The following is a 12168-nucleotide window of genomic DNA, read 5'->3' as shown; positions in this document are numbered from 1 at the left end:
GTCCCAGAAACCATTCACCATCACTTTGAGGCCTGGGCGCACTGCCGTAAGGAACCCAGCACTCTATAATGGCATTCTCAAAATACCATGACCCCAAGCATTTGAGACCAGCTCATGCCAGGGAGATGGGCTCCCTCTGAGTGCCTCAAGCTCATGATGAGGTAAGTGAGCCAGAGCCGGAGCTGGCACAGCCCGATCTGAGCATTGCAGTCCTTCAGATCTGGTTGCCATAACAATTTTGGCAAGCACAGCAGACAGAAGCCCTCATTATTAGGCTGACACGGCTTTGAGGCCTGTCAGGGCCTTGCAAAATCCCGGAAGCCTAGCTGTATGGGAGGGAGCAACCAACTGTCTCAGGCTGGGAGGACTGTTAAAAACCTGCAATAGGGTCCACAGGGATAGCTGGGGGCTTCATCTCAGAAAAGACACCCCCCTCTGTAGGCCACCCTTGTAGGTAATGGTTATGGATGGAACTGTGTCTCCCCTAAGTTCATATGTTGAAGTTCCAACTCTCAGTACCTCAGAATGTGACTGTATTTGCAGTTTTTAAAGACGTAATTCAGATCAAATGAGGTCACTGGGATGGGCCCTAATACAGTATAGCTCATGCTATGGTTTGAATGTGGTCATCTTCAAAACTCATGTTGAGGCTTGTTCCCCAAATACAGTGATGCTGGGAGGTAATACCTTTAAGAGGAGTTTGAATCATAAGCTGCGGTAATAATCCACCCCCATTAAGGGATGAATGCAGTCCCAGGGGAGGGTGTTCTTGCTCTCATTGGGTTGGATTAGTTCCAGTAAGAGTGGGTTGTTATGAAGCAGAGTTTGTCTCTCTCTTTTTTGTGTTTCCTTTTCCTATCTCCCTGGTCTCCCTTTCATTTCTTTTACATAAACCTCTTTTCTTTATAAATTACCCTGTCTCAGGTATTCTGTTACAGCAACAGAAAACAGACTAAGAAAACTGTTGTCCGTATAAGAGATTGAGATATAAGCACATACAGAGGGAAGACCCTGTGAAGACAAATGGAGAACATTGCCATCTACAAGCCAAGGAGACTGACCTTACAAGAAATCCACCTTGATCTCACCTTGATCTTGGACTTCTAACCTCCAGAGCTGTGAGGAGATAATGCTTCTGCTGCATAAGCTACCCAGTCTGTAGTGCTTTGTTATAGCAGTCCTAGCGAACTAATACAGTGACTCTATATTTTAGTCGGATAAGCTTGGACGACCCAAGGGCTCAAAACATCCATGGTTTTTATTTGACCAAACGCCCCTTGTAAAGTACAGATAGCAGTCTAAAGGACAGACACCCTCTTGAAGACACACTTCACCTGCTGAAATGGCCAGATATTTTCAGAGGAGGATTTTCCCTAATGCATACTGTATTTGTTAGAGCTCTCCTATGCTTGTGGAACAACAGTGGGACCCATCCACTCTCCTGAGCCAGCTGCTGGATACTAGGACGTTCCCCCTCTCCTGCTTTCAATACCAAAGCCCAGGCCCCAGCGATTCTGATTAGCTGGGCAAGGCGTAGTTTGTTTTTAAAGCTCTGCAGGTGGTTCTAAAGCGCCCTCAGAACTGAGCAACTTGCTCTAGGGCCTAGACCATAAATTTCTAAAACATGGGCTAAGTGTGGTAAGCTGAATAATGCCCCTGCCCCAAAGAGATCCTAGCTACATCCTAATTCCCAGAACCTGCCTCAAATATGATTAAATCCAGGATCTTGAGATGGGGAGATTATACTAGATTATCTGGGTGGGACCTAAATGAAATCACAAGGAGGCAAGAAGGTCAAATGAGGAAGAAAGTGATATAATGATAGAAGCAGAGGGAGAGAAAAGGGGACATGATGTGGGGCCATGGGCCAAGAAGTCCTGGTGTCTCCAGAAGCTTAAAAAGGCAAGGAAATGGGTTTTCCCCATAAGCAACAGAAACTTATCTCCTCATAGTTCTGGAGGCTAGAAGTCCAACATTAAGGTGAGATTGAGATTGGTTTCTTCTAAGGTCAGTCTCCTTGGCTTGGAGATGGCAGCGTTCTCCACGTGTCTTCACATGGTCTTCCCTCTCTATGTGTCTGTGTCCCAATCTCTTACAAGCACAACAGTTTTCTTAGTCTGTTTTCTGCTTCTATAATAGAATACCGGAGACAGGGTAATTTATAAAGAAAAGAGGCTTATTTAGCTCATGGTTCTACAGGTTCAGAAAACTGAAAAGGCAAGGAAATGGATTTTATAAGAGGAACCAGCCCGACAGACACTTTAATTTTAGCCCTGTAAGACTCATTTTGGATTTGTGGACTCCAGAACTGTAAGAGAATACATCTCTGTGTGTGTGTGTGTGTGTGTGTGTGTGTGTGTGTGTGTGTGTGTGTGTGTGTGTTTGAAATAGTCTCACTTTGTCACCCAGGCTGCTGGAGCTCAGTGGTGAAATCTCAGCTCATTGCAGCCTCAACCTCCTGGGTTCAAGTGATTCTCCTGTCCCCAAGGAGGTGGAACTATAAGCATGCACCACAATGCCTGGCTAATTTTTTTTTGTATTTTTTGCAGAGATGGGGTTTCACCATACTGCCCAGGCTGGTCTTGAACTCCTTAGCTCAAGCGACCTACCCACCTCAGCCTCCCAAACCGCCATGATTACAGGCATGAGCCACCGCGCCCGGCCTCATTTGCGTTGTCTTAAGCCACTCCATTTGTGAAAATTGTTAGAGCAGCAACATGAAACTATTACACTAAGGGAAGAGCTTCTTAAAAATGCAGATGGTCACCCTTTCCAAAGCTCTCTAGGTCAGTGGCTGTCAAACTTCAGTGGACATCTGAATATTCTAAGGCTTGTCAAAACCTAGATTGCTGGGCCCCAGCCCCAGAGTTTCTGATTCACTGGGACTGGGGTGGGGCCTATGAACTTGCATTTCTAGCAAATGACCAGGTGATATGAATGCATGACACACTTTGAGAACCACTGCTTTAGATGCTTTTGAGGCACAGACTGGAATGCCACGACAACAACCACAGGTAAGGATCCAGGATCCACTGCATACAAACATTTTCCTTAACTGCTTCCTCAACTGCACCTATAGGGGTAAGATTTTTACTTAATCCATACAATTATCAAGAGAATAAAGGGAAATAATGTATTAATATCAGTCACTGTTTCTGTATGCCCTACCACTCCTGGCAAAAATAAAAAATCAAAATAAACTTCCCCAAAGCAACAAAAAAAGCCCTTATTTCCTCCTTTTACTCTGCTGAGCAGTACAAAACCTGGCTGCTCCTACCTCTCTTCGGCAGGTAGTCTTTTTGTGATTTTGCCTTAGGGTCCTCAACTAAATGTCAAACAGCTCTCCTGGGGGTGTCTGGAAACAGGGCTATTTCTGGCTGTTGTCATGACTATGGGGAGTGCTAATGGCATTTCTGCGGAGGGGGTTAAGGGTTGTACTCCATGTCCCGCAATGCTTGGGACAGTCCTGCAAAAGAAGTAATTATCCTGCCCAAAATGCCCTTGTGTCCCTAGGCAAAAAAATGAAGGCTCGTTGGTCATCTGATTTTCAACTGGGGCCTATGGGTTGTCCTCAGTTTCAGATGGCCACACTAGGACTTTCAGGCTGAAGGCCCTTGTAGGCCACACTCGAGACAGCCAAGCGGAGAGTGTAAAGGCCCATGTTCCAAGGTCTACAAACCATGACTTGTCCATCTCCCTTAATATCATTATGTTTACAGCTCACTACCAACCCACAATGGGACCATATCCCCTCCTTGTCACAGCAACCATGATTAACCAGTTGTTGTTATTATTATTATCATCATTATTATTTTGAGGCAGGATCTTACTCTTGTCGCCCAGGCTGGAGTGCAATGGCGCAATCTCTGCTCACGGCAACCTCTGCCTTCTGGGTTTAAGGGATTCGCCCACCTTGGCCGCCTGAGTAGCTGGGATTACAGGCGTGCAGCACCATGCCGAGTTAATTTTTGTATTTTTTGTAGAGATGGGGTTTCATCATGTTGCCCAGGCTGGTCCTGAACTTCTGAGCTCAGGTGATCTGCCCATCTGGGCCTCCCAAAGTGTTGGGATTACACGCATGAGCCGCTGCGCCTGGCCAAGTCTTATTTTTAATCTCCCAGAGTGAAAGCTGGGAGGCTGCCCAGGGGAGTCATGGTACACTGCTGGAGCCCTCCAGAATGCCCTCTATTTGGGTGCCAAAGACTAGTTTGGCCCTCTCTCAGGAATACTACCTGCCCTTGGCTGATGCTGGAGGACAATGTCTCCCTGAGGTCCTCTCAGACAATAGCGGTGTTAATCCCATAGCCTCTGGCTCCTGCTGCCTCTCTCCATGGCTACCCCCCAAGTAATAGTCTTACTCCCTGCCTGGACCACCTCTCACTGCAGTGAACCACAAAAAAGCCTGTTTCAATTACTCTCACTCCAGGTGGTTTTCTCCTTCCCTCAACCTGCCACCCACTCTGCTCCTACAGCAAAGAGACCCCTCAGCATCTCAGCCTCTGGCCCCCTAACCAGCAGTATCTGGGAGGAAGGAATCCTACACTCACCCTCCTTGGCTCCAAGGAGTCACTCATGGCCCCTTATCGCCCACTTTGAAATGACCCACCAGTACCACCATCTTTTTGCTTTTCCAGGTCAAAAGCAGAAATCATCCTGTTCTTCTTCCCGCACTCCCCACATCTTACCTGCAAATTCTATCCCCAATCTCATTATTCCTCACCATCTCCATGGCTCCCACCCTAGACTTCAGCACCAACACCAAGACTTCTGGCCTGATCTCTTAGCTCTTCCCCTGCCCACTGGCTATTCTGTACACAACAGCCAGGGTAACCATTTTAAAATGTAAATCAAATGCCACCTGCTGCTCTTCAACAGTTTCCAAAACATTTAAAATCAAAATTCTTGATTGTGGTCTATAAGGATGGCCTTATGAGCTGCATCCACCCAATTCTCACTGTGCATCCGTAATTTCCATTCTCACTACATTGAGCTCACTGCTGCGACACCTTGGTTTTTGCTCTCCTACCCCCATCTCTCTCCTCAGGTCTTCACTTGGATCTTTATCCTTATTTTCACTATCAGCTTGTTTAAGTCCATTCAGGCTGCTATAACAAGGTATCTTAGGACTGCGTGGCTTATAAACAGCAGAAATTTCTCATAGTCTGGAGGCTTAGCAAGTCTAAGGTCACAGCAGATTCAGTGTCTGGGGAAGGCCCACGTTTTGGCTCATAGATGGTGTCCTCTCACTTAGTGGAGGGAATAAGGCAGCTCTCTAGGGCACTGATTCCATTCATGAGGGCTCCACCTTTATGACCCAATCATGCCCAAAGGCCCCATCTTCTAATACCATCACATTGGCGATTAGGTTTCAACATACAGATTTTGGAGGCAGACTACTGCATAGCTTAAAATCCACCTCCCTAGGAGTCTTTTCTGACACCCCTCACCCAATGGAATCTTACTGCTGTTTCACTTTCATGTCAGTTGGTTTTCCACCCTGACTAGAATATAAACTTGAAGAAAATAAAGGCCTTGCTTACTCAAAGATGCATCCCCAGTGTCTGGCAGGTATTCAATAAATATTTTTGAATAGGATTCCACCAGTAGATGGCTAGATTTGAAAGATTCGCCAACTATTATACTGTCAATCCAAAACTCAGTGGAATCTTTCACTTGCATGAGTTAACTGCACCTCTTAAATTGAGGATGAATTTAAGATCCATTCCCTGTTCATATCTCTATTTTAAAAAGAGAGGTACTTGGGCTGACATTAAAGGAGTACCTAGAACTGGACTGAATGTGTTACACATTACTGTATTTAAATCCAGCCACCTCTCAAAGGACCTGCCAGCGACACCAATGGGGCTCAGACACACATGTGCCTCCTACACCTCTACCTGGGTGGTGTCCAGCAGGCACTGGAGACAGCCTGCTTTCTGCTCGCACTCTGCCTCCCTCTTCAAGATGGACATTCTATCAAGTGCTCATTTTAATTGTGCATTAAGTCACAAGAAAACAGGGCAAAGAGACCACACTTCAGATTTCAGAAATGCCTCACATCTAGTTGGTGGAATGCCAGGCTCTAGGCCCAATTGTGTCCTTATCTAGGTCCAGCTGTGTAATTCTGGACACCTTAGCTGACCTTTCTGGACCTCAACTTTACACCCGCAAAAGGGATTTGTGTGGTTATACGGATGGTCTTGAAGGAACATTTTCCAGTCCCATTATTCTATAATTTGGGAATAGGATGTGGTTTTTTTTTTAACTTATTTTGCTCTGGACACTGGCACCTCACATTTTCTATACAGAATGTTGCCTTAGAAGTCTGGGGAATATGGTGCTGGCATCATGGAATCTCAACAGCAAAGCTGTCATCTGTTCTAAACTGAAGGAGAAATCAGCAGGCAGTCCTGGCACCATATGTATCTCTTAATTTTATATCCAGAAGCTTGCCAAGATAAAAAATACACATTATTCAATATTTACATCAGGTCTCTGAGAATCACACTGCCCATTCTGCACTTAAATGCACTGCATTAATTTGAAGGGAAACCGTGTGGCAGGGAGAATGCTAATCAGATTGAAGTAAGACTGTTTCAAACACCATCTCTCTATTTTTAATGGCATTCGAAGTGTATTCCTGCAAGGGTAAGGTGAAATGATACCTAACACAATAACTTAATAATTGTTGGGGAAAAGGTCACTCAAAATTAATCTCAGTTCCCCCACTTATAAGCACTACCACTTAATAAGCTTCAACCATGTGCAACATAGACAATTTAATTCTAGCTCTCCCAGCAAATTCGGCAGTAAAATTCTCAGTTTATAGATGAGCACCCAAGAGTAGTCACATACTTCACACGAGCTTCATGAAAACCATTTCTGCCTTGTTTCCGCCAAACCATGAAGGCAGGGGCGAGCCCTTCTATAAATAGTTGCTGGATGCAAGATTCTTCTCAAAATGACAAAATAAGTTTCATATGTAAGGCTGGATGCAACACCCTTCACCATTCCTCTCATTCTAAGTGGCTCATTTAAACCTGCAAGGGCTTAATAAACTAATCTGGCTGATTACACACTGACCGCAGAGATTCGCCTTCTCCCGGGAAAACTGCAGTCGAGTGTAGGGTATCGAGATGCTCTGGAGAAGATCGCAGACCTTCCTATCCCACAGGTCAAAAATTTCTAAAAATCAAACAAGTTAACTGCGTTCTTAGCCAGTAATAAACTCCCTAGAAGAGGTCTTAAGTTTTAGCGTCAATTTTTCTTTATGTGCTGTAATTCTCTCTCGGAATACTAACCAGGAGAGAAGTATTTAAAACCCCAGGGAAGCCAGCTGCTACTCTCAGAACTTGAGCCCTCTCCAGCACAAAGCTTCCCACCGCACAATGATTCCTTGTATCGAGACCTCTCAGGGCCTAGGGCACAAGGAAATTGAATTCTAACTTGCAAGGCTGCAAAACAAAGCAGTTTGAAGCCAGACGCCTCCAAACGGTGCAGCCCTAAAAAGGGACGCCTGTACTTTTCGAAGAAAGTCTCAGAACCCCTACAGCATTGCGCTGCTGGGGAAAACTTCAGCACGGAGGCCTACGTTCGGAGGAAGAAGCCGGAAGCATGCAAAAGAGCAAGTAAGCAGTTCTCCCACGTGGGCCACAGGCAGCAAGCAGAGTCAGAGAGCGGAAGCTGGAGTCCCGCAAGGCACTAGGAGATGGTCACAGAAGCTGCAGGCGCCCGGACACCTGCTGGCTCTAGCCGGGTGTCTTTCTCGGGAGAAGAGTGGTGCTCAGGAATGGTGGCGGCCTGGGCGCAGCCTCTCCCATCCACGACACCTCTCTCTAAAGGGGTGCCTACGCCCTACGGGCAGCGGGTGCAGATGAGCCAAAAGGTGGTGTGTGTGTGTGTGTGTGTGTGTGTGTGTGTGTGTGTGTGTGTGTGTGTGTATCGGGGAGGGGATCATTCGCAAGCGTACCCTTTCCTCGAGCGGCAAGTGAGTCCCGAGTGCCCAGCCCCAGTCCCTCCCCGCCGCGGCAGGGGCGCGCGGGCCGGGCGTATGGCCCCGGGAGGCGCGGTACTCCGGGGCGGGGGCGAGAAGGCACCCGGCAGGGCGAACCGCTGCGGCTGGGAGGGCTCATCTCACCTTCACGGCGGTGGTGGTGGTGCCAGAGGCCATATCTGCACGGGAAAGGAAGCTGCAGTGGGCGAGCGCTCGGGACTAAGAGAACCAAAGGGACCGAAGAGCTGCAACCGTGCCAACCTCACAGAGCGGGACTGAGCAGTGCGGGGACCCGGGGCGGGCCTTGACTCCTCCTCTTCCTCCCCGGGACAGCTGGATTGGCTGCTTGTGTGGGATCTCCCCCGCCACCCCTTCCCCAAATCGAAGTTCCCGCGTTCCGCCTCTTTTGCAGACCTTTCCGGTTCTCCGGGTATTTGTCGGTTTTTTTTTTTTTTTTAATCCCCAGTTGTAACTAACGGATAATGATAATAATGGAGACAATTTATCGAGCGCTGTATTGTTCCAGACTGCGTGTTTTGGACTTTAATTGGCTTACTTAACATTCACAAAAACCCTGTAAGGAACAGCAGCACTCCCTGCTTGGCCGGATATTCGTGGCGTCAGAGGCCTCAGCAGCAAAATCTGGCCCGGCGGCGTTCCACAAGTTCACGCGCAAGGGAAAATCCTCACCAAGGACGGAACTGGCCGGCCAGAGATTCTCTCAGGCAGTTAACGCGGGGCGGCTGCCGTGGCGGGGGCGTGGTTTGCACTTCCTACGGCTGCGAACCCACCGGGGGTTTGCGTATTTGCCTTGATTCCTGGAGGACACAGCTGGGATGGACTTGACCCAAGACTCAGGGATGACGAAAGGGAAATAAACAGAGTAACGTTCTACTGGATAATCTTTCTGATTTACGAACTATGATTTACTTATCTTCAATGTGAGGAGCGGCTTTAAGGCGTTTGAGACCGTGCGCAACTCCCAGACTGCTCTACCCGACTGGGGGCATCTTTAACCCTTTCTACGCCGGAGCGCTATCCAGTACACCTGGATTCAGAATCCAGACTAAGGTCTCCATCATTCAACACTAGCAGGACACACACACACACACACACACACACACACACACACACACCCCACCAACACCAGCCCTTTACAGGGAGAATCCCTCATGCTCAAAGCCCCCATCCCTTCCCTACTGGGATAATCCAATTTAACCTTCCTTGATGGATTAAGCGTTCTGCAACAAAACAATGGTTGACAAGGATCTTAAGGGTGGACTCTGAGATGTAGAAATGCTGCAAATTAGCCTGGAGGTGGGAGGCGGGCCGAGAAAGGGGATGCTTTCCTCTTACAGCAGCAAAACACGGAAACGAAACACAAGTACAATTTAATTCAAAATACCACTGTGTGATGTTAGCCTCATAGAACCTGTTTACTTAAACAGTATAAATTTCGTCCTCTTATTACTATATGCTTTAGGTCTAAATTTTCTCACAATGTAAAGTTTTCTTTATTCTGTTACAATCATCTATTTCTTTTAAGTTATAAAATGCAATGGTAAAAGAGGAATGAAAGTAGAATTCGGATGCTCCTTTGAGAAACAGGAGACAGGGAGTCCTTCGTGGATGAAGACAATGTAGCTTTCTAGGGGCCTTTCTGCTGATTGCTCTATTGAGGGGCAGGAAGCCCACCACTCAGAAGTGAACCATTGAGGACACAAGGATGCCCTGGGCTTTATGGCTGCTACCTAAGTAGGGGGTTCTAGCCAACTTAAGTGACTTGATATGATTAGCAAGTCCAGTTTCTACTCAGCACTGCCTCTCTGCTAAAAGTTAGATGCTGTAACCAAGTTAGATCTTGTAAGCTTAAAATACCCCTAGGCATAGGAGTTGGAAACTTGGAGAGGACCAGGCTGGACTTCTGGACTTTTCTACTATAACTTGCAGGTAAGGGCTCAAGCATTTGCTCTTGAAGATGTGATGTCTGTGAAGAGGAAATTCTTCTAAAGTTTGAATTTCATATACACTTACATGTGACAAAATATTATTCTACTTTTGATATTTTTCCAACCAGTTAAGATTGTAAAAAAGCATTCTCAGTTCAAAGTTGTACAAAAGCAGGTGGAGAGCTGGGTTTGGCTGAGGTCTTGGGCCATTGTTTTCTGCTCAGGGTAGTGCCTGAATCACATGACCCCTTGCTACCCAGACTTGGATAACCCTTGGACAGGCTTGTGAGACAGTGCTTTCTTTAGTGCAGTATCTTTGAAAAGGTAGGCAGTAATATTTTTGCCTTATTTCCAAGTTTTGGGTCATGTTTTTTCTTAACAAGTCCTAAAAAGGAAGACAAAATTTTCATTAATTTTCAATACGCAAACATTTTCAGTGGTCTCCCTTTTTGATTACTATGTCAACAAGACAAGGAGAGTCGGTCTGTCTAGGAGCATAGATTTTGCCCTGCCCTTCTGTTCTTATCCTATAAATCCCCCTCTGTTAACCTGTACCCTTGCTTTTCTGAAGATAATTATAAAGAACTAGGTCATCTTACAATAATTCTGATTATGAAACAGTATGAAGGTTTCAACAGCTTCTCCCCTTTTTGATAATCTCTCATAAATGTCTTCCCAGCTTCTAGGTCCTAGCCAACAAAGTACTGAAATGGTTATCACCAGTAGCTGACTATACTGGGTCTTGAGCAATGGTTCTTCAGTGTCCTACGGTTCCCTTTTACTAAACATGTTATTTTTGAAGTCTTCTCCAAACCATTCCAGAATCATCAAATATTCAAGAGGAAGTGTTCATACAAATGCATGAAATGTATCACCTCAACCAACTGCATCAGCTTTCCCACTGAATTGTTATATTTCTGTGCCTGGCCATTGTGTCTGTCCTCGATGGGTACTATAAAATGGGCCCAAGCTGGCTGGTAACCCATCCTCATCTGGAGGTATTAAAGCTGGCAAGTTTCCATGGCCTAAGAAACTCACATAACTCCCCACTACCTTATAGATATTTGGGCCAAAATAAAAATTCTAAATAACATGGACGTGTACTTAGAGATCCCCAATTATGTGTTAATCAGATCTTTTTACAATACACCTGTATCACAGCCACAATGAGTAGGGACATTTTGGCCACTACTTTTGACAATGGATTAGAGTCCCATCCTGGCAGCTTAGTGAAAAAACTAAAATTCTATTAGCAAGCAGCCACTCTAGATTTAGCAGAACATTGTTGAAAAAAATATCTGGGGGAACAATAAGTAAACTAATTGTAATAATGATGGTAAGACATTTAAAAAATTATTGCATCTTCAAATTCTCAGCCGGGCAAGCCTATGTCAGCGTGAGAAGCCAAAGATGTCTGAACTGGTATAAATTCAGGTTCAAAATTCACAACATCACCATTGTGCACAGTGTGGTCATTGGGAAGAAAAAAACCCCAAAGAGACTCAATGCCCTTAATAAAATTGTGTCCAGAGAAACTTCTCCACAGGCAATTATCAGAATAATCAACTTCTCTTTACCCCACCCAAGAAGGAAAAAAAAATGTACTGAAAAGAAAATAGTGGCTAGTGTTTATTAAGATAAGAAGCAAAAGATGTGCAAGTATGTACCAGGCCAGTCCTAAGGTAACATTCTGAAAAAAATTGAATATAATTGCAGAATATAATTTCGTCTGCAATCCAAGTTCTCTTAACACTCTTGATTGTAAATAACTGAAGAAATTCTTGATCTAAAAAATACAGCTATGTGTCTTTACTCTGACTCTACAGTATAGACCATGATGCCACATAAACATTAACATTTTAGTAACTAGAGACTTAGATGTTTTTGTCATAGAAAGCCTAACTAATTGAACCTTTCTAAATTTCTTATAGGTTAGTACGTGACTATTACTCTAAAATTTTAAGGAAATAAGAACAAAAAGAAAAGTGTTCCATTCTCCCATTATCATAATGATAAACAAAATAAGTAGTATGTCACAGGTGAAGAAAATATTACTGAAATCTGATTTTAAAAAATGCATTTATTGCAGGTACTTTATAGAGGGAATTACAAGTGATATAGTAGCTTTCTCAAAAAATATTTACGTCACATTTTAGGTGGCAAGTCCTTATAATGACCTTTAATGAAAGTGGAAATTATAAAGTGTAACCTGGCATCTGTGTTTTT

At 45.1% G+C, this 12168-nt stretch overlaps 1 protein-coding gene across 1 annotated transcript in view; it reads right to left on the bottom strand.

Moving 5' to 3' along the window:
- The window catches only part of MTA (methylthioadenosine phosphorylase), a 52352-nt gene extending 44056 nt beyond the window's left edge, over nt 1-8296 (bottom strand). Inside the window, exon 1 of the mRNA XM_011770480.3 lies at nt 8138-8296. Coding sequence (XP_011768782.1) covers nt 8138-8170 — 33 coding nt within the window. The 5' untranslated portion in view covers nt 8171-8296. The remainder of the gene's footprint in view (nt 1-8137) is intronic.
- Nucleotides 8297-12168: the final 3872 nt, after the last annotated feature.

Source organism: Macaca nemestrina, chromosome 14 (assembly GCF_043159975.1).
Source record: "Macaca nemestrina isolate mMacNem1 chromosome 14, mMacNem.hap1, whole genome shotgun sequence".
NCBI classification, from domain to species: domain Eukaryota; kingdom Metazoa; phylum Chordata; class Mammalia; order Primates; family Cercopithecidae; genus Macaca; species Macaca nemestrina.
Note: the sequence above shows the minus strand (reverse complement) of the source record. Positions and strands in the feature narration are given on the sequence as shown.